The sequence below is a fragment of the Rhea americana genome, unplaced genomic scaffold (genome assembly GCF_003343005.1).
Source record: "Rhea americana isolate MKP2758 unplaced genomic scaffold, rheAme1 scaffold_79, whole genome shotgun sequence".
In the NCBI taxonomy this organism is placed as follows: domain Eukaryota; kingdom Metazoa; phylum Chordata; class Aves; order Rheiformes; family Rheidae; genus Rhea; species Rhea americana.
In genome coordinates this window covers 3441906-3463340 of record NW_028186967.1, presented here as the reverse complement: position 1 = coordinate 3463340, position 21435 = coordinate 3441906, and the positions used below count along the sequence as shown (strand labels likewise).

Here is a 21435-nt window from a genome sequence, read left to right as displayed (position 1 = left end):
GATACTTTTATAATGTTAATGCCATGAACGCTAGACCTCAAAAGACGACTAATTTGGGGAGAAGAACAATGATCTATATCATATATCATAAATCTGGACGTACAGTCYTAAGTTAAACATAACTAAAAATCAACATGTTGTAAAATTTCATGTTTTCAGTCTGGTATACTATGCTAAATAAAAACCTTTCCTATAGCTAATATAAACCATTTTATTTTACTTATTAAATATTTTTGTTATGGGGTACTTTTAAAGAAAACACACGATGCATTAATGAGAAACTAGATACAAATTTACTTTTCTATATTAAAATTCATTACTAACTGTCTATTAACTAAGCAAGATTAAATGCAAGTTATTTGTACGATGTGGTTCATGAAGCCATTGCATAAAAGCTTGGCAGTACTGGGGGGTACTGGTTTTTAAAGTTTTCCAAAGATGCCTATATAAAAATCAAAATAGGAAAATAYGGAGACATTTCATATTTTCTAGATATATTAGAAAAATATTTAATGGGATTATACTTCACAATATTTTTCAAATGTTTTTGTTTTCATAGGAATAGGGAAAAATTCCTTGAATGAACGCCAGACAAATCGTATTGATGTCTCAGATTAAACATAGCATGAAGTCTTTATATGAATGCAACATCGGAGAAAGTTAAGACGGTAGTTATTGATAGTGATGTTCTTTGAAAGAAGAAGCTAAACTGCATTTAATGATTTATGTACAATTTCCCTTTTGGAGGCTATTCCAGAGGAAAACCTTCCTCTCCCACTCATGCCAGACATAACAGTAAGAAGTAAATAACAGTTCTGTTCAACTGGCTCTGCTGTGATCAGATTCAGCAGTGCTGCCCACAATGCCACCACATCCAATTTCAGTATTTCAGGTACAGACGCTCTAAAAGAATGGCTTCTAAGAACACATATACATTAAATACACTGGAAAAAGTAATAATCCTTCTCACCCATCTGTGCGCTTACTTGAATATTTCAGGGATATCACTAAACCACTAAAGTGATTTCTGATTTTTATGACAGCATCGTCCTATGTTAGGAAATACAGCAACAGGTCAGACTTAACATGCTTTTGAAGATTAATATAGCTGTGAGTCAAAATCTTCTCAGTAAAGCAAACCTATCTGGGAGCTGTATTCTTTGTATCTGACCTCTATTAACACTGCTGGTGAAAAACAAACTCCCATAAAATACACAGTCCTAATGCTCAGTTCTCTATGTTTCTTTCATTCTCCAAAACAGTGAGCCTTAACATCTACCACTCAAAACCTGGCACAGCTCTAAAACATGAGAAGAGCAAGGAAGGATCTCACAATAGAGCATTTTTAATGTATAAATACAAGACAGACAAATTCATGTATTTAAACTTCTCTGTATCCAGAACAACAACACTTAAAATACTCACAGAAGGTCAAAACTTTATTAAATACTATTAAATATTGTTCTACAAACAGTCTCATCTAATATGATAGTTTCCCCTATCTCATTGGGAAACATTTTTTTAATTACCTGAAATATCATTCCATCAAGTAACTGACATTCCAGTTTTAACAACAACTTTTCAAATGGCTTCAGTTTATCTTCTTGAATCCCAAACTTAGAAGGGTTGTGATGAACAGATTTTAACAGCCTGTAAGGAAATTGGGGGGGGGAGGGGGGAGAACCACACACAAAAAAACAATTAGAGTAACAATTAGGCTAACAGTTTTTTATCCTGCATTGTTTTGATGAATCCAACACTCTGTGGGACGTACTAGAATTTATTGCCCACATCTGTGCCCCAGCAGCAACTCCAACATTAAAAAAAAAAAAAAAAAAAAAACTCCCCCCCCCATTCCCCCAAACAAACTAGGTCTCCATAAGCCATTAGGATTTGAATAACTCCTATCTATTGATATTTTTCAATGAAACAATTATTTCCCATTAATTTAACTACCTACATAATTGCTGACTCTTCAGTTTTACTCAGGTTAGTATTCTTACTCAAGTTTGTAAACTTATCTCCATGATATAGATATATTTTTCTACTGCTCCTCATTGTGGTTCCTGGCAAAAATCTCAAAGCTATCAAAATCCATGTTCCCAATTTGACTTCCTTGGGAGGGGGAGGGGGAGGGAACATGTTTTCATCTTTTACGTTGTGGGACTATTTTTCACACCTTCAGAGACACACCTCTTGTACATGGTCCAGTGATCCTTCAGAGTGGCATGATTGTCAATTATTTCATCCAGGGTGATTAAGACCGTCAGCAATTCCCCCAGGTGCTCGTACATTGTCTGTTAAAAAACAGACTGTAGTTATTAAACAATTTATTTCAATGGAGCATGGCAGATAAAATTTCAGTTCGTTTCAACATTTTGTGAAGTGACACAAGGAAGAGGAGCTTGCATGCAGGCCCCACTTTAAGTTCACTAATCTACCCTGATGGTGAAGGTAGGATTCCCAAATCGTCTGCATGCACTAGCACATATTACATACAGTATGGATGCAGGCAAACATTTTTTAACTAAGAAAGCTAGAGGCGCTTTCACACATGCGCAGGTACCAACCCTTTCCACATAAAGGGCAGGAAAAAGCTGATTAACAATGCAAAATCTTTAAACAAGACCCCAGATTGAAAGTTGTACTTGAAATTCACTTTCTTGCCACTTTTTCTCAGTATTAATTAAAGGCATAGATAAATCAACATAAGCATATGGGCTCCAAATCATTCCTACCTGAAAATGAACTCCTGACGTCTCTATAATTTTTGGTGCACTCCTGTAAATAAAGTAAGTATCTTAACATCTTTTCAAACCTTAAAACAGAGGACATTTATCAATTCCACATCAAGGTTCTGGGAACGCATTTTTCTTCATTAACATAGTAACTTTCAGAAAACAAAAGAACTCAAAATATAATTAGGAGTATACTCGATGTGAAATCTGTGTGCTACTACTGAATTTAATACTGCTTTTTTGAATGCACAAAATGCAATTGGATCAAACCACARATCTCATTCACTGCACACATATCAGCAGCTCCCAGCTAGGCTAACAGCATATAGCATTTACACAGCCTTTCAGCTGAAAGGTCTGATATCACTTTACACTTTTAACCAAGTGATATCCAGGCCACTAATCCAGACTTGTTCATTCAGCATTGAACAGAAAGTCTATTTTGTGCAGCACTGTAAGATAAAAGCAAAAACAATAAATAAAACAGAAAGGGATAGTGTTATCCTATCTGAAAAAAGAGATAAGAGCACTGCAATTATATTCTCCTCAAAGAGGATTTTCAGTGACAGTAAGAGCTCCACTTATCTGTGACAAACTATTTTGATAATGAGGTCCTCTTAACTACTATCTCAACAAGAGTGCATTGGTCTGTAGGGCATTCTTCTAGCTTTTTTTTCTTATCCTGCCATCTAAAGATGCTTACCATGATACAAGCTAGGCATGCAAGTATCATGAGCAATTTTAGATAATGCATAATAATAGGGCTGGTTTTCACAAAAGCAAAACTCATTAGACCTCACAAAGCTCAATTTAATGTGTGAAAATCGTGGTAATGCTGTGAGGAATATATACTGAGATTCACAACACGAAAATAAGCAGCAGTATCATCCATAGTAGCTGTTATCAAAAGATACAGCATTTCAGAGAGTGATTACTTGTTGCTGGTATAGAGAACAGCCAACTGGTGCACTACATTCATCACCACTTCATAACATCGGGTAACAAAGCAAGACAACTCCTGAAAGACAAAAAATAAAAATAAAATAAAGTGCATATTATATATATAATATACATATAGACCCTCATCACACACATCRCCATTTCTAAAGCATGGAACGTAAATCCCTGAACTTGTAGACTGCGCTCCAAGTATCTTTCCTAATCAAAGTCAGTGGACAGACCTACAGCAGGATGGTGAACATTATCCTAGTAAGTAACTGCTCTAAAGAGAATTTGGGGCTACAGTTAAGAAACAACTTAATACAAACTCCCAATACAACTTTTATTAAAAAGGGACAAATATGCAGCACAGTCATATAAATAGAAGCATAATAAGGAAGATGAAAGTGATTTTACGGTTGCAAATAGCTTTGTCAAGCTAGGTCCTGAAATACCACATTTGATACTCAGGACCATATTTATAAAATGATACAGAATCTCTGGAGAAGGTACAGACAAGAGTCACCATAAGGAGGTTCAATAGGCTTAAAAGCTGTTACAGCAAGATATTTTAAAAGTTCACCTTATTTAAGGCATTAAAAGGCAACTCAACAACAGTAATAGCACAGTGCTCAAGTACCTTCAAAGAGAAAATTCCTGCTAGCAAGTGACTTATTTGCTTTTTCTCCACTAGATTCAAGAGTTACAACTCTAGAAACAGCTGACAGACAAATTCAAATTAGAAGTTAACAGAGAGGTCTGTACCTACAGTGAGAATGATTAACCAGTAAAAGACATATGAGTGGACTGACTTCAAAAAATAAGACTGAGCATCTTTAAGAGGTGTGTTTTGACTAAAGCAGAACTTGAGCTCAGTTACACAGGAAAAAAAATGAGTAAGAGCTCAGTTGTGATAACATAAAAAACCTGATCTTAATTTCTGTAATGATTTTAACAAGATGTTCCTTGAGCAACAGAATAAACAAATCTGGATTTTTCCTTTAGCACAGTAGTATTTGCTCACTGATGTCCCCTATATTTCCATCAGRCAAATCAGCAGGTGCTCAGTCTGGCCAGTAAGCACACAGATGGCTCCAGACCAGACAGCCTACACAGGCTAACCAGCATACTGATCTTGCCAGAAGACTGCCAATAGCAGCTGAATTCTGTCTTCCTCTCTGTCCAAAATAGATCTTATCTGTTTTTCTGCCTTCTACTTGTCACCAGTTTGCACAAAACGTGTCATTACTTTTTATACTTGTATTCCTCTCTTAAATGCAGCTGAAGCCAGCCAACAGACTCCAGAGGAGTAGATTAATAGACAATTGAAACCACATCATTTCCTGGGTGAATGCAGAGAGTGGTAAACAGCCCAGAGAAGTCTAATTTGATTTTATCATCTGGAGATCATTTATAGCTTGTATTTCACTATCTTGGATGTGCAATCAACTAGGGAAATTTTACTTTCTGCTTTTTATCCACTTTAAAATGATGTTTGAGTTCTAATTCTCTTCCTCTTAAAAAAATACAATTAAAAAAAGCCAGAACCAGCTGCCATTTGAAAACCTACAGGCAACAGTCCAGTTCAACAGCACATGCTTATTAGTAGCTACTTAGTACAGTTAACGGCCACATTGTCAGACTTCTTCAAATACACTGTATTCTGTAGGAGCAAAAGCATCTACCAGTGTTTCACTGCATTATTTTGATAATTTATCTTCTTAATGTTGCTACACACAAAATTTTAGGTTTTTACATTTAGTTAATCAATCTGTGAATGCTCTCTGGACACCAAGAAACCCCGAACTTGAAAAAGTCAGTAAACCTACAGGTACAAAGTAGCTCTATGAAAGCAACATTTCACCTCTTCTGTAGTTTTCATTCATATTTTCACATTGCCATTAGGGATATCCTCACAGCATTGACTATATCAGTATTTCCTACTCTCTGGATGAAGACTGTTCCTGACTGGATTTAGAGGAACAGAGCAGTGGAAAAAGAATAGGATCAATATTGAAAAGACTTCCTCATAGCTTTAGTAATACAAACTTGTTAGCACACTAATCTTTCCTTTGGGTAATGTGCTGACTTTCCCTTCTCTCCCAGCTTGTTCAACATTCCGCAAGCCGTACTTGCACATACATATATAGCGGACTCACAAGTGAAGCTACTATATATTTATAGGGCAAACACTGAATAAAACTATGTATCAGTATATCCCCCTATAGATATACATAAATTTGTACTACAGAGTGGGTTTGCAGTACAGATATGCCGAAGACATTCAGTCATCCTGTCCTCAGCTTTCATCTGGAAAGTCTCCTAGCAGAAAAAGATACTTGGGAAAAGAGATGTTTAGTAGCCCTGTCTCAGGACCACTAACAGATCTCTTACTAACATCTGCTCAGTAAGACAGGATGAAAGAAGTAAAATGGCAAAGTTGGTAGGACAACAAGCCTGAAAAATGGAGGGTTGGGGGAGAAAATTAACTGCACTTGAGCATGGTCAAAGAGGTTGAAAAGCAATTTCCTATGGCATTTAACCTGTCAATAACTCAGTAAGTAAGAACTGCCATGCTGGTATAAAACCAGAAGAGTAATTTTAAGATTTATTAAACAGGATTTTGTTTAAACATTCTAGATGTTTTCTGCATCTTCTCTATCTCAACATACATACTTCATTACAAGTATGTTTTATATGAAAATAAAATAATATTTGGAATACAAGAGTCACTTAAAAAAACTATACTGAAGGGTGGGGGGGAAACAGATTTCTACCACAGGCTGAAACTCAAGAGCACAGGAAATCCTCAGAAGAAATACAGATCCTGTTTTCATGTAAATAACTCTGATAACCAAATTGTTTCTGAAAGGAATGTTCTCTGAAAGTTTCAGGCATGATTAATTTTTTCTAGACTCACATTTTAATGTTGCCTCCTCCTATGAGCTAAACAAACATGTACAAATAAATAATCCATGCCCAATTTTCAATGAAAAACTAAACTTACCACTCAAAACCATAAAACCAGAGTTCTTTAACCTTATCAAATGAAACCTCAATTATCTTCTCTTGTTGAAATTTGCTTAGGTAAATTCTAATTTCTTTGAACAATGATTACATACCCCATAATTTCAGTATTTTACACAAGTATAAACAAACAAATAAAGGCAACAGACAACTAAACCAAGTTAACGAACTCTGTTGTAAGTGACTGATTATGACAGCTCTGCAGGCAAAATGTATCAACATATCAAATAACTAAAGCTCTTCAGCGAGACACAAGCAGAATAGGGCAGATTATTAAACTAGATCTGCAAATAAGATTAAAATTACAACTGTTATCAAAACCAAAGTATACTCCACCTGCAAGAAAGAAACAAATCTTCCCATCTGTATTTGGCAATCTCCCTCCACCATGCTGGAATCTGTGGCTTAAAAGACAAAGATTTGTCACTACTTTCAAAAGCCTATGTTAGACCTTTTCGTTTCACTGTGAAGCTTACTCTCCAAGTTATTTTTTGTAATACAACTGTTACACATTATTATAACGCAACGTATTCCTGATGCGAGCTTTATAAAGTTTTAATTTTGCTTTCTTAAGCCAGACTTATTTTTGAAGTTTCTGTCTCAAAATAAATTATATAAGCTATACACAGAGCAGGGAAAAAAGGTATCCATTACATGAAAGAAAATTAAAAAAAATATATATATATGAAATGCAGTTCTTGGAGGGCATGTATTTTATGTAACTTCATATCAATGCTTCCATTAACAAAGGTCTGCAAAAGTACTAGCTATTTATGTTGCAAGGAAGGTCTAGTGATATGGCTATTTATTGAAACAAGATGCTGCAATCATTAATCACTGGAAAAAGCTGCATAGTGTATGATTTCTTCAAAAATTTGATTTTTTCTTTTCTATATACTATTCAGCACAATGGTACTGGTTCATCATGATGTCTTCAAAGCATTATTATATGCCAAAGAATACTAACAGGATACTAAGGGTTACAATAACTACATCATTAATGTAGAATTCTTTCAGACAGCTGTATTGGTTGTAGTACCATAAACAAAATACAGTCTTTTAATATGAAAACAGATCTAAGATTTCTCTGTTGAGCCACTCTGTGTAAAAAACAGCTTACAATTGAAAACTTATCTGCATAAGAAATTACCTCACATTAGAGAAAAGCAGCTTCCTGTTTCTAGACCTCATCTCTCATTTTATAGAGGGAAACTCCAATATTTTATTTAGTTTTAGATTTCTGGTCTTTTGCTTTGTAAAAAAATGTTTCTTTAGAGCAGTAAGAGACTAAAAAAACCTCCACGTTTCTGGAAGATAAAGCTCCAGCACAAAAATACTAAATACTATATCCTTCCCCTTCACATGTGTTAAACTTCTACTCTACTGAGTTCAGTGGATGTCTCAAAACCAAATCTAACTCCACCTCAAGTTCCTAGGCCAGCCCTGGCCTCCATAAGGACAAGATGAAGAATTGGTTCGCATATATAGAGTAGGCAACGGCCAGCACAATATTTCTCTATTTAATTGAGCCAGTGACTTTGCTAGCTCTTCTGAGCTAAGTAAGCTTGGTAGAAGTTACAAGGAAGAATTTGGGAGCAGAGAACATCACTTTTGCATCCCCATGAAGGTTGATGTCTCATTTCCTGCTACTCTCAACCATTCCCTGCTAGACACCCAGCTGGAACACACGGCTGCTATAATGTATTACCTTGTCACTACATCAGCCTGTCTTTTATTATGCTAGAGATGCTGAGAAGTTTTGAGGGATTCTCTGGCTAATCGCGTTGGCCATATATTACTTTCTTTTCAGATATTTGTGAGAATCTGCTTAAATACAAAAAAATCAGGAAAAAAAATCCACTCTTTTTGGATGTTTAACTGAACCACAAGAGTCATACAGCACTTAAAGTATGTTAAACCGTCTCTGTCTCAAAGATTTCACATTCCCCAATAGCTCTGTCACATCTAAGGCTCCTGAAAAGCTTTGCAAAGTACTTCCGCAACACTATTCTGAAGGAGCATTCCTTCCCTTTCTCCCTCATTTCTCAAACAGAAGACAAAGTTAGTCGGCCTGTCCCTAAATCAAGTCATCAGTATAATCAGACCTACTAAGATATGTGCTCGCTCCCCGGCCAATATCCTTTAAGAAAGCACTTAAGACCAACCCTTCAGAGGGGTTACCAGCATAATTCCACGAGAAAAAGCAGTTTTCATCTAAAGTATGCTTTCATGATTTGTTAGCTAGACTGACTTACAATCATTTATGTCCCTGTATTATGTCACAGTCTAAACAGCAGCAAGAATAATATTACCTGCACTTTAAGGGTAGAAGTTTACATGAATATATTGGAACAACTATGATCCCATAAGTAATATGCACAGAACTTTGTTATAAAACAACAAATCTGTAATTTATACGCAATAAAACAATAAAAATCTGAATATCTTGCACTAAGGTATCCATACAAAATCTACTTCCAATAAAAAATGGCTGTTCTGGGATAATATATTTACATGCAAAAGAACAGGTGTTCAATGACATAACTTTGAAAAATATCTGCTACAGTACATAAATTCAGGTTTCTGTACACTATACGTTAAGTATAATGACATTTAAAAAAAGAAGCCAAAATGTTTTACAAGAGTATTCATAACATACTCCAGATGCACTGCTTTTATATCTCACGCATTTTCTCAATATCTATACTTAAAGGCCATCTGTTTGAAAAATGTCAGCAGTTCCTATTTCACATGTAAATAAGGCTACAATGAAACTTCCTATTAATACAACAATACTTACTGCAGATAATGGAGTTTTAAAGATAAAAATAGTAATGCTGTCTCAGAATAGTTACAAGACACTAATGCAAAGCTCTGTAACCTCAAAGCCCATTCTTTGGCCTTTACCAGCCAAAAATAAAATGAAAGCACAGATTAGTATTACAGAATTACACATACAGTAGCTTTTAATATAACCTGAAGTAATAACATAAAACTACAATCTTTTACAGTAAAGGGAACTACTTACCTCCTTCTCCATAAAACAAGAGGCCATTATAAAATTTAGTTTCTGCCTAACAACAAAAGCAAAAATTTGTTTTTTAATAAATAGGATATATACAAGCACACTACAAAAATTATTTAGACGTATTTTGTTTCTTTATCATGACAGAACAAATTTAGATATCAGCTTGCCAATCAAACATTTTCACACAGCAATAAAAGCTGAATTTACCTCATACTTTAATTTCTTGATTTCACAGCAAAGGGCAGCATAAACAGTTATTACTTTGTTCAGAACCTAGACTCAAAAGGGAAAAAAAAAACATAGATTACATTTACAAGACTACAGCAACTAATTGCCTTGTGCAGCACTTCTCATGTTTAGAAAGCTTTTAGATAGAAAAACTCCAATCATCTTTTACATTTAAGCACAAAGCACCCACCTTATTTTCTGTCTTTATGAGCTCCAACAGAGAAGACTGTTCATATGGCAAAAGCTACAGTTTATTGAAAAATAAAAAAGAAAGAAAGAAAGAAAGAAAACAGAAAATATTGGTCAAAAATACATTTATCCAACTAAGTAAATGAGGTCAGTAATAAGAGGGCAATAACTGTACAATAATGACAACGTATGCTGCAAGAAATCTTCACTTTTTGCATATATAGGGAAATAACTTCCTTTATGACAGAAAGGGAAATAACTAGATATACTATATAATATTTATGATAATTTACTTACAGAAATTGTAAAGCAAAAGCATGGTCATGAATTATGCAAAAAGCAGCTCAGGAAACCTAAAACATGAACTAAGAATCCCAAACGAAGAAAATGGGAAGTATGGTGTGTATTTGCATGCATGTACTAAAATTCTGTACTTGAGTCAGACATGAAATTGACCACTTCATATACATCTAGCACTGCAGCGGCCCTGCACATAACCTGGAAAGTTGGAGAAATGTTCCGACCCACTGTTATCTTCTGGATAGACAAGTTCCATACACAAACAAAAGCTAAAACTGCTTTTGAATAACGTCTACAAGTTCAGTGAAGAAGAAAACAAACAAACAAACAAACAACTTCCTTCCCCTTCTAAATATACTCCACAGAGCACAGGAGATAACCACCCCTGGAAAACAGAAAATATTGTTTAATTTTCTTCTCAAAAAGAAAAAAAAAAATCAAGGCCATTACATCAAAACATAATTAAAAAYACACATACTGTTCACTTTGCAGTTATATAACTATTAGGGAGCTTTTCAAAATAAAAGAAAAAAACACAGGGAGGAAGCTTGCAGGCTTCCCAAGATATCAAGAATTGTAAATTCATTTAACTTTCACTGGCATCCAAAAGACAAGAAAAAGAGTAATATGAAAACATCTTCTTTGGTGATAAGCACCAATTTATTAGTTATTTGATAATTAAATTTGTTTCAGACAGGTCTCTCAAACATAAAATCATARTCTAAAGAGCACATACGCAGGCAGCATTTCAGGTTTTGAAGGAAAGCAGGAATAAGGAACATAACAATGTCACCATATATTAAATATATGAAGACCTTTAATGCAATAGGATCAAGACTGAAGTCCCAAACATCTCCAACAGAGTCATCCAAAGCATCCTCAATCCTCTTCAGCTGAGAGGTATACTCCTCAAGAAATTTCCCATAATTCTTCAACTGCACTTCAGCATGGATTTCTGAGAATCAATAACATTTGTACAATTTTAGAGAAAGCTCAGTAAACTGCAATATCCTAAAATTTATTTTAAATTTTTAATCTGTTCCTACTTAGTTTGCAGTATTATATTCCTTATTCTCCTTAAGTATTTTTTTCGTAATAAAACTGCATCAGTTTAAAAAACATCAAAAAGCTCAATGTCAGTTAAAAAGGAATCCAAATATTATTTGATAAGAGCACCAAACATCTACGAGGTTTACAGAAATAATTATTTTTTAATTTATATACATCTTCAAACKGAGATCTTAACAAACCTAACTATCGCATCAAGATACTACACAAAGAAATGACTACATAAATCATAATATGGCCATTGATTCTACCCATTAATTGATCCAGTGCATATACAATTATACGAGAACTTTGAGGCAACAGGCCTATTCATTTTGGCCTGAGTAGCTGTTATATTAATAGCAATCTTCTTTCACTCACTCCCTGCTACCTCTCAATAAGTCATTAAGGCACTATACTGGACAATTACAGCTTTCAATCATTCCCCCACTTTCAAACACAGTTTCTTCAAACAGAATTATTCTTTTGCTTAGCACTTGGATGTTCAAATGAAGAACTGTCCTGTTAGTGTTAGCTGTAGGCAGGTTATAATGTTCAAACAACATTCAGCTGGTCAAATACCAAGGACAGTGGCACTAATTAGTAAAGTAAGCCTAATGACTAAATGCAAGGTTCATTCACCCAGTCCTGATCTTTCTTCTTCACTCACTGTGGAAGAAAGAAATACACAACTACTAGCTTAGTTGGATAATCTGAAGTATAGAGACAACAATCGCAGCTCAAGGCTTTCTTGTTCAGTCAAGAAGTATAATCCTTTTTTGACATGAAGATTAAAGTGTCCTTCTCATAATTAAACCATGCACCTAACAGTTTAGGATCATCTTATTTGCTGAAAATAGGGTTATCTAAAAAAAAAAAAAAAAAAAAAAGAAAGAAATTGAGAGGGAATATAAGTACTGTATAAACAAGCTGAATGACTGAAGTTTGCCTAAACAGAATGTCAACTCTGCAGGCAGGGTTCTTTTAATTTAAGTAGCAGTATATGTGCTCTTTTCACATTTCAGTGAGCAGACTATTCTGGAAATTTTAAAAACTTAGATGAGTACAAGCTTAAACAAACAAGTAGAATAAAATAATATGAGCTGCCAATAATTCAGTCAAATTGTAATTAATGGTTATTTTAGAGGAAGAGTACTGCCTAATCAATTGTTCTTCAGATATTTCTTGGAGGAAGAGAAGATATTTGACTGGGACACTTCACCAGGTATAAGGGGAGGAATGGATGAGGATACATAAATAGACAAAGATGAGAAGGATTGTGTACAACAAGGTTGAGATTGAGAAGAAGAAATGACCACAGTGAAGAGTAAGCATTCCTGAACTAACTCTAAGATGCTACTTTGAAGCCAGTAGCAGCGCTAACCATAGGGGCACATGGATTGCACAATCTATCCAAGAAGCAGGGAAAGCTATCCCATGGTAATTTCTGCATTGGTACCATCAGGTTCTACCTGTACCTGCAGCCTAGACACAGCTATTATTAAAATGAGGAGATCGAATGTCACATAATGAGTAAGAAGCAAGCAAAGAAAAAGCTCTCCATCAGCAGTATGCGCTCAAAAATACTGATGTGCAGCCCTTGTGGAACAGCATCTTGTTATTCTATTCCATTCAATTCTTGTCTCCCAGATTCCTCAGAAGGCAACTCCAACGCATCTTTTGAAAGCTCTGCTGTAGAAAACCAGTAAAGTACTGAAGGATACTATTCAGAGCCCTGCAGGACAGAGTTTAACTAACTACCATGTCAGCTGCACTACTTTACTGTTAGAAAACTCAATTCTGTTGAGAATTGAGACTTAGAGGAATGCTGTGGTGTTCCCCAACCCCAGCTCCTCCCTCCACACAAAAGACAAACTAAAAGCAGAGAAACTGAAAGAGATATTAGAGCTTTGTAAGAGGAAGAGGAAAACTACTGAATTGTGCAAGAGTAGTAATTGGGCGCTCACGTTCAAATCAGCTGCCCGCTGTGCAAATGCCATCTCTCAAACCAAATTTTGCAGCAGCACCCTGCTAGACATCCAAGTCCTGTCACCCTTCCCTGCAGCCAAGCGATGGATTTAAATCACAATACTATTGCTCGGCAGAACTGACATCTCCAAACAGGTGACTGTTGATAGCCGTTAACGTACTACCTCCAACTGGTCATACAAAATAAGAAACAAGTGTGAATAATTTCTCATAGGGACACAAGAGCATGAAAAGCTATTTGATACCCAGATGCAGGCAGGATTGAACTGATAAAACATGACCAAGAGGTGGGGCAACTTTTGACAAAGATGCAGAAAATCTTTTCCTAAATAAGCTAAAGAGAAAGGAATCACAGAATGAAAGAATTTGCTTTTCCTTCCAAACAGTACACAATTCCTGCTTCATAAGACATGCCGTATTTACAATAAAGTTTGATTTAGTTTCCCCTCAGGTTATAAGATGAAAGCATCACCATTTGAACAATGCTAGATATCTGTTCAGTTGCACAGATTTCCTAACTTCATCTCATCTCATTTTATAAAGTCAGCAATATCAATATCCAGTGGATATATTGCCACAGCAGGATTTGCCAATGCTATGCCCATACATACCCAGGACAGGGATCCAACAATTGGACTTACGAAGTATCTCCTTTCCTGATTTAGAGCATAATTGCTAAGGATTAATGATACAGGTCACAGTTACTGGAATTTTCCTTGGCTCTTCCCTTAAAAGTTACATACTGCTCGCAACAGAAAACCAGCTTGTTTGTACACTGTCAAGAGGGGCTGTAATGGAGCATATTATGTCATCCAAAGTTCTCTCAACTGCACTTAAAAGTCACTGTCAAAGCAGCAGCGATCTGGCATTTCCAGTAAACGCTGTATTTTGCATTCTGTAGCTGAAGAACAGGTAAGCTCAGTACAGCTTCAGTTTCCACTGGAAGTCAGTTAAAATGAATATGGAGTAAATTTTATCATGCCTTGGAATAACACTGTGTGAGAAACAGTTGTCCATGAATGACATATTTGCACAGCAACAGCTGGTGTAATTAGTTTGGCGCAGTTCAACCTACAGCGCATATTACAGTGTAACTACTGTACACATTCCTGGTTAGAAAGTAGGTCACCTCTACGCACTGAGAAAAAACGTGGATTTTGACAGGCACAGAAACCTGCTGACAGAGTTAAGCATCACATGGTCTTATTTATTTATTTCTAAAGGTGAAATTGGAAGTGACTGCCCAAGCCACGAAAGCTCGGCCAAGGGAAACCTCATACAACTAACTTATCTCAGTACGCCTTCTTTGGCTAACCGAGGGAGCAGCTGCAAAATTTTAGGGGGCTAGCAGATACGTTAGGGAAGTAAAGCAGCACCATCCCCACGACCAGCACCTGTTCCTTGTCCCCGGCTCAGGCAGGAGAAGAAAAGATCTGCCTGTCCTGTCCCTGGAAGGGGCTCCCCAGAGGAGAGAAAGGAGCAAGAGGAGGAACAGCCGCTCCCCCAACACCGACATCTACCGGGGGGGGGGGAAGAAAGGTGACCGCCACAACCTTCCCCGGCTCCCTGTGGGGGAGCAGCCGTTGGGGCGGCGGCGCAGCCTCGCTCAGCGCGCGCCCCCGCTCTCCGCCGGCGGCCGTTAACGCCGCAGCCCCGCGCCGCGCCGCCCCCCACCCGCGCGCGCGCTCACTCTGCGAGCCGTCGTCGAGGCGGTCGAAGTCCCAGTCCGGGGAGAGGGTCTCCAGCGCCATCGCCGCCGCCGCGAGCCGCCGGCGGCCGTTAACGCCGCAGCCCCGCGCCGCGCCGCCCCCCGCCCGCGCGCGCGCTCACTCTGCGAGCCGTCGTCGAGGCGGTCGAAGTCCCAGTCCGGGGAGAGGGTCTCCAGCGCCATCGCCGCCGCCGCGAGCGCCCCGGCAGCGACCCGCCCCCGCTCCTGACTCAGAGACACGGGACTTCCTGCCGCGCTGCCGCGCCGCGCTCTGGGAAATGGAGTCCGCCGCCGCGGTGCGGCGCCTGCGGCCGCTTTCCCGCCCTTCCCCGGGCCGCCGCTGAGGGCCGCGAAYGGCGGCGGCAGCAACGCCGCTGCGTGAGAAGAACCCGAAGCCTCGGCAGAAATGGAAGTGGCACCAAAAGCCGCCCGAGATCAAAAGGTCTCGGCACCGGTATCAGTCAACGCTGAGCAATAGCAAAATTGGCCTGGCACCAAAAGCTGTAGATGCCTCTCGGTATCGAGAGGTACCAATGTCGATATCAGTTGATGCCAGAGAACACGAAAATCAGCCCAGGACTGAAAGTTATAGTTCCATCTGGAGATGGAGAAGTACCAATGCCTATTGATAAGGATACCTACTGATGCCAAACCCTACTGATAGGCATGGAAACAGAGAGGCAACGATACCTCTCAGTCACTGCCAGCTAACAGCAAAATCGGCCCAAAAGGCTGTACATACATCTCAGTATCAATGCCTATCAATATGGACACTTACTGACATCTATCGATATTGATCCCTATTGATAAGTAAGGAAATTGCCAGGCATCAATGCCTCTCAAGGTCTAGAGGTACCAATGCCAATATTGGTCAACGCTGACTGGTAGTAAAATTGGCCCGAGACCAAAAGCTGTAGATGCCTCTYGAGATCGAGAGGCATCAATACCTACTGATAGGGATTAATATCAATAGCTATCAATACCTGTTAGTATCTATAGACATCAATCCCTATAAATAGGGATGGAAATCAACAGTCATGCCTCGTGATATTGAGAAGTATCAGTGTCAGTCAGTATTGGTCAATGCCAACAGATGGCAAAATCGGCCTGAGACGGAAAACTATAGATGCCTCTCACGATCGAGAGGTCTTGATCCCTATTGACAGGTATGAAAGTCCACCCATCTGTGCCATCCAGCACAGGAGCAATTTCGCTGGGGCAATAGCAGCAAAAATGATGTGTCACCTATTGCAGCAGCATCCATAAAAGCCAATTCTCTGCATTTCTTAAAGTAAACATGTATTCAAAGTCAGGATGGCTCTTTCAATTTKGAAAAATCAAATAATAGAAAATTGTTCTCTGCAATCTCTATGTGCTTTCTTTGAAATAAAATATTAGTTCTTGTGACTATGGAAAGCTTCACATGAACAGAGACTGCTACACTGCTTTAAAAGTAGTCACCAGGCATTTTTTTCCCTGTCTCAGAAAAATGTCTTCTTGAATTCTACAGGACACTACATGGGATAATCTTACAGAATGGCACTCTACAGGGCCTGCTCTCCTGAGCATGTGAACAGAGTTTGTAAAGAATAAAATACAGTAGGGTTGTTTGTTGCAAGAATGTGAGATCAACAAAACTGACGACAGAGTAACCCAACTGGTTGGTTTTCACAGTAGCCTCACTGGAGAGTGTGATCCCCATAACATAAACAGATGTAAGCCTTATTTTGAATACAGAAAAAGGAAATTACTTTAAAAATGAAATTGAAATAATTGAGGTTTGAATTGAATTGAAATAATGCATTTTAAGAAAAAAGAGGAGCAGAAAGCTAAGTCACTAACTTAAAAATCACAATTAAACAGATGGACAAGTTAAGCTTCATATGGTCATTCATGATGCAGTTTTAGATGACTTGTTATTGTTTTTCCTTTCATTCACTAGGTGGCAGTGTTCAGTTACCCCGTCGTTTTTGAGGTCAATTCTAGGTGCAGCTAGAATTTTGATTTCCTCTAAAAGTCTAATTTGGACTTTATCCAGAAGCTGATTGCTTTAAGTGACAGCAAGTCTAGCTTGACTGTATTGATAAATGGACTGTGCTGACTTATCAGTGGCTTTATGCTGTTTGCTGATGTGAAATTATTTGCAGATTTTATGAGCATCATTTCTGACAGTCAATTGACATTTATGGCTGTCATTTGTATCAGGAAATTTTTATTTGGTACAAGCTTATAGGAAGTTGCTAAGACTGCTAAAAGATCTGTTAATGTTTTCAGAAAATACAGTAGTCAAAAAAACCTTTAGCCTTTGTTTAATACAGTGATTTGGAGCAATTTTGAGTATTAGTGAAGAAGGGCCCAGCTGAGAAAGCAATCATTGTCCTATTATTTCTTTAGGCAAGATCAAAATGATCATGAGTTTAAAATTTCATACTGGACTTTCAAATGAACTATGTCTCACATAAATATGTTCCTAATTAAATTACTTTTTATACTAGGGTACTAGAAGGACAGGTAGATGCCACAATAGAGAATAAAGTTCAAAAAGTAATTAATTTGGTACTATGGTGATTTTCTTTATGGSGTATAGCGGCTCGGTATCTATGGGTTTGTAACTCAAAACAGAGGCTTGATTTTCTAAGGTATTAAGCATCTTTCTCCCTTTGAAGTTACCACAGTTGGAAATATCATGCAATTTTGGTCAACAAATCTATTTGGTATTTTTAAACAGTAATTTAATGATGTTCAAATGCCTAGGGAAAACTTTAACACAGCATTCAAACAGGAGATATTTTTTAAAGAGCTGGTAAAGAGCATCCAGAGCAAAAATTGCTTCTACTATATATATAGGCAAAGGTCCATCAAAACTGATAAATCTGTACTTACTTACAGGAGAAAGAATTTGGCTTGCTGGATCTGCAGAAAACCAGCCAAGCACTATATTCTTTGTCTGGAGAACATTTAATGCTCAGCTTTCCAAATGTTTTAAATAAAATTCCTGATCAAAGCTTTTGTGGCAGGATTCCCAGAAACGATGCACTATCTGAGACTCACTCTTTGCAACTTTGGTCCACAAATCTAACACCAATTTTTGCAGAAGTGGTTTCCTTTCTATTATATGGAATGTGAAAGACTCAAGTTTATGCTTATCAGTAAGGCAACTGCATTCTGCATATCATGTTGCAGCTGCCACATGATAACTCCTTCTCCTGGTTAAATTGGTAAAACAATTCCCTATCCTTATCAGATAGATGTCTCTTTTTGGTAACTCTGGAAAATGATATGTCTGGCATATAATTTTAAGTGGTTGTCTAGTAGGAAATCCCTACCAGTAGGCTGTAAAAGCCTCACTGTCATGTGGGTGTCTAGGCTGAAATGAAATTAAGGCCCAGACTGAAAAAAATATTAAAGCCAGTATAAGATCCTCTTAAACATAACAACGGTAACAATGGTTGCACAGAGAAAACAAGAAATAAAAGCGTCCCATGAAATCTTGCTTCAGCAAGTTGAAAAACACGAAAAGTTGCTTTTGTGCAGTATTTGAGTTAAAACCTGTCATGCAATTAACATAGTTAGAGAAGAAACAGTATAAAGCCTTACTTTTTTTTTTTTTTATTATTACTCACCTCAGTCTTTACAAGTGGGCAAGCTCTAAAACACTCGTAGTGAATTTGAGCCTGACCTATGACCAAATCTTTCTTCATTCTGAAAATCCCTGCCAAGGCTGATTTCTAACCACAAAGAGCTTATACAGAGCTAGTTTAGTTAATTAGTAAATCCCAGGCCATGATTTTCAGAAGAAAACAAATCCTGAAAGATTCTGAGCAGTTTCCCAAGCACTTCAGAAAGTGCATGTACTCAGCACCTTATGGTATGCAGCCTTCCATGATGATCTTGCCAAGTCTTTACGTTATCTTCAAAGACTTTGAGCAACATTTACTTCCACAGAAATCAACAAGGATTTATAGAATTCAACCTGATTAAATCTTAGGTTTGTTCTGTACATTTCTGAATATACAAATGCATTGTGCTTTGTGAGCATGCTAGTGAACAAGCACTTTTAGGTCCTGAAAAATATTTATGCATCACATAAGTGCATTCCCCCTAGCTGTACCTGTTCACACCACTTGCTGACGTATGTCTATGAAAATTACGGAAAAGTAATTAGATTAGGGGGAAACCCATGACGGAAAGCTTGCTATGGGTAACTGCAATTTTCTTCAAAGCTAAACTTTGTCCTTGAGAAACAAGGGCCAGGACGGGAAAAAAGAAATGAAGATATATAAAAAGTGCTTCAAATCAATTGCAAAATTTACAATGATTTCACTGGAGCTAGGATTTCTCTCCAGATTAACAAGAAACTTCGATCATTTGCAAAGCACTTTTCTGATGGAGATACAGAAGTTAATGGGTTGATGTCATTTTTTCCAAATAGCATAGAACCCAGAGGACTGGGTTTTAACAGTTGTGATATTTAATGCTGATGCTGGAGGTTACTACATCACAAGACTTAGTGTTCATTCTCTGATAGACAGATTGACTTAATCATTTTCTGGGCAACAAAAAAAGGACAACTTGAATTGACTSTGAATGTTTAGATTGGCCCTTGAAATTCTGAACAGACAGATTGTTCAAGAGTTAAAAGCTCATGTATATGAGTTCCTTGCTCTGATCATAATGAAAAAGCTGATGGTAGGCAGACATCATCCTTGCATGGGATTTAGCATACCCTCACCCTTGTTCCTCTCCTAGCACCTCTTATTACTATGAAATCTAAAGTAATGTCTTTAGATTTCACACTCCCCTTCTATTCTCTATTAAATACTGTGATGCTACTGACGAGAGACACTTTCTTCAGTGATTTTTTCCCTTTACTACCTAATGTGAAGTAAATGGAGATATCTTTTTGTCTCAGTGGATTTGGAGCTGTGTTTTGGAGTTCAAGGTATGCCATATAATGAAAAACCCAGTGCTTTACATGTGCTTTGTTGGACTAGATGATCTCCAGAGGTCCCTTCCAACCTCAACCATTCTGTGAYTCTGTGATTCYGTGCTTCTGTGATTYTGTGACTGTCTACATTGTGGGCGTATAATGAATAGAGTCACAAGTCATTACAAATTACTTTCCTAGGAATAGCAAGTATCTTGCCTTAAGCTTGCATGTCAGCTCTTAAATGCCAAGAATGTGGTGCTGGAAAGGATTTTGAATCACAAACAATGATTTGAAGATTCGTGAATTTCTGAACTCTGGCATGTTTGAGGGCCATTTTTGACGCCAGCTTCTACGGGAGTCATTTCCATTCCATTGTATGAAATTCATGCAGTATTCCTCCTGTTAACCCAGTTAGTGAAGTAATTACTTTAGTAATAGATGCATATACTTTTTATTTGAACACTTTGTGTTCTTGACCAATAAYCAGAATGACAGTCCTGTGCATTTGTATATAGTCTCTCTATTGCTACGATCGTACTCTCCAATTATTAATCTTTCTTCCAAAAAAAATGTAATTCCAAAAAGAAACACAAATAGCAAGCATTTCAGACCACTAGTATCTGTTGTAGTCAAAATATAAATTTAGTCCAACAAGATGATGAGCTTAATGTTGTTATGATACAATTTAAAATGTGAGTGATACATGTTGGACAGAAATAACAGTGAAATTTTGTAGATGTTCTGTGAGATAATTAGAAGAAATGAGGCCATGCATCCACAGAAATAGCTAATAACAACAGAATACAAAGRATTTTTAAAATAAGCCAAAAAGTAAAATCTTTTAGCTTTCTTGATGAAAAAATGTAATTACTGTACACCAGTCTTTGTAACTCATTGTATCACCGATACCAGAAAAGGGAACACATGTGTAAGCATAATGTCCCCCCTTACTAATGGTGGCTTTTTGATGTTTTCTATGGAATTTTCCAGCCAATCTCATTTTTAATGTCTCAAAGCAAAAGAATCCACTAATTCCCTTGCTTGCCTGTTCCATAATCCAGTGGGTCACTACATACTCCAAACGAAGGCATCATGAGAACGAATTTTGTAGGAATGGGCAAAACGCTCTCCTAGATTTTTAACCTCATAGTGAGGAAATCATAGGAACTGACCAATGACAATGCTTTCTCGAATTTTCATCGCAAAAGCAAAGTCCAGTGGTTTATTTTAATTAGCGAGCTTTTATTTCATTTTAATTTCTCTAGACTCCATTTGCTTCCACCTGCATTTATGGGACTGCCATGAGCTTTGA

The 21435-nt window shown here is 37.4% G+C and overlaps 1 protein-coding gene across 2 annotated transcripts in view; it reads right to left on the bottom strand.

The window, feature by feature from the left end:
* The window catches only part of WASHC4 (WASH complex subunit 4), a 40903-nt gene extending 25657 nt beyond the window's left edge, over positions 1–15246 (bottom strand). For both annotated transcript variants that reach the window (XM_085322568.1, XM_085322569.1), the window contains exons 1-10: positions 15176–15246; positions 11265–11404; positions 10151–10204; positions 9940–10005; positions 9733–9778; positions 7041–7108; positions 3674–3756; positions 2739–2781; positions 2194–2297; positions 1530–1650 (exon numbers count right to left, since the gene is read on the bottom strand). In XM_085322568.1, coding sequence (XP_085178694.1) covers positions 1530–1650; positions 2194–2297; positions 2739–2781; positions 3674–3756; positions 7041–7108; positions 9733–9778; positions 9940–10005; positions 10151–10204; positions 11265–11404; positions 15176–15236 — 786 coding nt within the window. In that variant the 5' untranslated portion in view covers positions 15237–15246. The remainder of the gene's footprint in view (positions 1–1529; positions 1651–2193; positions 2298–2738; positions 2782–3673; positions 3757–7040; positions 7109–9732; positions 9779–9939; positions 10006–10150; positions 10205–11264; positions 11405–15175) is intronic.
* Positions 15247–21435: the final 6189 nt, after the last annotated feature.